Raw genomic sequence first — 3,033 nt, forward strand, 5'->3', positions numbered from 1 at the left:
AGGGTCCAGGAGCTAATATTTTCTCGCTCTTTGCAAAGAATCCATAATTCATGATTGCCATTGACTTCAATACAAGATATTTAATCCTGGCAAATTCCAGCTTTGTTTGAATAAAAATGGCTCTCCTCTAATTGTGGGTTTTGATAAAGCTAATTTTGGTGTACTCTACAGTGGGCTGCCTCGGAGAGAGAGAGGCTAGCAATATTTCTGATACAGAGAATGGCTTAAAGATAACCAAAGGAAAGATAGGAGCTGGGAAAATAACCACCAAGGATGTTGGTGACTCAGAAACCAAAGAATTTTTCAGAAAAAAAAATGCATGAAAAGATCTATTTGGTCAGATTGTGACTCGATTCATCAGAATATTTGGGTGGGGACTTTATTTTGGGTCTCCAGGAGGCTACATGAGAAGCTAAAACCTAGATGCTGGAAGTTTCTAAGCGTTACTAGGGAAGGAACTGGCCTGAGAGGGCTTATATGACATAGGCAGAGCCTGGATGATGTCACAGAGCACTGGGCTGAGGTTGCACATCTCTTCCACTTGGGGGCGCTTGACTCCTTGAAGGTGGGTTCACTAGTTTCGAAGTGGTGTGTGAAAGCCAGTTCATCTCCTGAACGCCACAATTGTTCCACAGGCTTTTAGTGCCTGACCGGTTTCAGAAGACAGAATCTGGACGACTAGGACATTTTCTTTCGGTAAATACGTTTATGAAGATAACTGGGACCCTGTAGCACAGAAAGCTAATAGTTTTCCCTCATACAGCGAGTAACTTTATGTTCTAACGTCTTCCTCGTTTGAGAGATAGGCAGATGGTCTAGGCTAGTCAGTCTCCAGAGTTTATTATCCTTTGCTAACAATATCTAATTCATAATTCTACTAAAATGCCAAAGCGCCTCTCTGTGCCTGTGCATTTTAGGAGATAATATTTCTTTTTTGATGTTGTTTTTTCTTTTTTTTTTTTTTTTTCGGAGATGAGGACCGAACCCAGTGCCTTGTCCTTGCTAGACAAGTGCTCTACCACTGATCTAAATCCCAACCCCAGGTGACATTATTTATAATTGGCTGTTGTTGCCTAGACAAAAGACTCTTGTTGCGGTCGAAGATGCAACAGCTTCGTGAAATAAACCTGGTGGGTGGGGAGGCTAGGTATGGATGCACAATACAGAAAGTCAGTGGACTGGTGTGCTGTGTCTCTGGGCAGATACTTGTGGATGTTGCCACATAGCTCACAGTTAGAGGGTAGAAGAGGGGTGTGGCCACCCTTCTGGATCCTTTGTTATCCTTTCTCCTTTGTTATCCTATTGTTTCCTTGCTTAAAGTGGGGGACAGGGATACTTAATCCCACACTGACCTAGCCATTGAAGGAGAGGTTCCTCAGCAGAGGCAAAGTCTGAATATGTTATTCTGAGCTGTAGAGAACTATTTGTTCATTTCCCTTTGAACTTTAGATTTTGGTTTTTGAAACAGGGTTTTTCTGTGGGTAGCTTTGGCTATCCTGGAACTAACTCTGTAGACCAGGCTGGCCTTGATCTCACAGAGGTCTGCCTCCCTCTGCCTCTTGAGTCCTGGAATTAAAGGTGTGCTCCACCATTGCCCAGCCGTCCTATGAACTTCTGATTATGACAGAATTAGATTCAGATGCTCAAACCTGTTTACCATCACCTTCTTCACCTGCTCCAAAGTTCTCTTAGACAAGAGCGTTGGTCCAGGGCCCTCCCCACCCCAGCCCCATTGTTCTTGCAGGCACTCATATGACAGAGGCAACAGCATTGTGTCTGGTTTAAGCAGGGGAGCTCTTCAAACCCAGGCCATGGGCAAGTATGAAGCCTGAACACAGAACGATAGCCACAAGACAGTGGACCAGGAGTGCCGTGGCCTACCACACTAGGTCTACAGCCATGAAGAAGAGGATGTCTCTGAGGAGGATGAGCACACCATCCTTCCAAAAGCAGAGGAGGAGGAGGAGGCCTTCTCCCCAGGCCCTGGGGAACATTGTGGGCTGCAGAATTTCTCATGGATGGAAGGAAGGTGATGATACCATCACTCAATGGAAGGCCATTGTTTTAGATCAACTGCCAACAAATCCCTCTCTCTATCTGGTCAAGTATGACGGAATTGACTGTGTCTACGCACTTGAACTTCAAAGCGATGAGAGGATTTTAAACCTTAAGGTCTTGCCTCACAAAGTAGTTTTTCCTCAAGTGAAAGATGCCCATCTCGCAAGTGCCATGGTTGGCCGAGCTGTGGAGCACAAATTTGAGGGCAAACATGGCTCTAAGGACATCTGGAGGGGGGTGGTCCTAGCCCAGGTGCCGATCATGAAGGACTCGTTTTACATCACGTACGAAAAAGATCCACTTCTATACATCTACCAGCTACTGGATGATTACGCAGAAGGTAACCTCTGTATCATTCCAGAAACTCCTCCAGCAGAGGTGAAGTCAGAAGTTGACAGCGACATCTTAACAGGTCAATGCGTGCAGTACACCAGAAGTGACGGGTCCAAAAAGATAGGCAAAGTCATTTACCAAGTTCTAGCCAAGCCTTCCGTGTACTTCATCAAGTTTGATGGCGACGTCCACATCTACGTCTATAATCTGGTGGAAAAGATCCATTAAGGTGAAATTCACAAAGTGTGGGGGACCTGGATGGGTAATTTATAGGATTGGGGGAAAATGTTTGTTTTTCTTTGTTTCAGATACCCAAGGGCCTTTGACAACCCCAGTATCTTTTCCAGTGGAATTTGTTTTTGCTGTAAAAATTAAAATGTGAGATGTGACGTGTTGTTTGTGAACACTTTGGTGGAGGAGACGGGCTTTGGTGGATGGAACATGGAGGGGAAACCGGAAAGGTCAAGGATTTAACAGTAAGTCTAATGTCACATAGGCTAAAACAAGCAGGACTGAGCTGTTCTGGTATTTAGGGAGAGAAAAGAACTGGAGATGAGGTTAGAGGAGAAGGGATGGCACAGGAAAAAAAAAAGATGGATGTTTAGGAAGCAGTGGAGAGGGCCCAGAAATAGATAGACTCTC

General features: G+C 44.9%; 1 protein-coding gene across 2 annotated transcripts; it reads left to right on the forward strand.

Annotated features, from left to right (window-relative positions):
• The first annotated feature begins 508 nt into the window (after positions 1–508).
• Positions 509–2,780, forward strand: LOC134484371 (Y-linked testis-specific protein 1-like). 2 transcript variants are annotated; one of them, NM_001447576.1, is made up of 3 exons: positions 529–696; positions 1,790–2,620; positions 2,700–2,780. In NM_001447576.1, exon 2 carries the CDS (start codon positions 1,822–1,824, stop codon positions 2,617–2,619), a length of 798 nt encoding a protein of 265 aa, NP_001434505.1. In that variant the 5' UTR covers positions 529–696; positions 1,790–1,821; the 3' UTR covers position 2,620; positions 2,700–2,780. The 2 variants fall into 2 exon arrangements, with proteins under 2 accessions (XP_087457428.1, NP_001434505.1); XM_087601302.1 differs by having other exon boundaries at positions 509–696; positions 1,745–2,780.
• The last annotated feature ends 253 nt before the right edge of the window (positions 2,781–3,033 follow it).

Source organism: Rattus norvegicus, chromosome Y, assembly GCF_021556685.1.
Source record: "Rattus norvegicus strain SHRSP/BbbUtx chromosome Y, alternate assembly SHRSP_T2T, whole genome shotgun sequence".
Lineage (NCBI taxonomy): Eukaryota > Metazoa > Chordata > Mammalia > Rodentia > Muridae > Rattus > Rattus norvegicus.

Coding starts and splice junctions, on each gene's coding strand:
- LOC134484371 (XM_087601302.1), top strand. CDS start 1,822: ATGAAGCCTGAACACAGAACGATAGCCACAAGACAGTGGACCAGGAGT.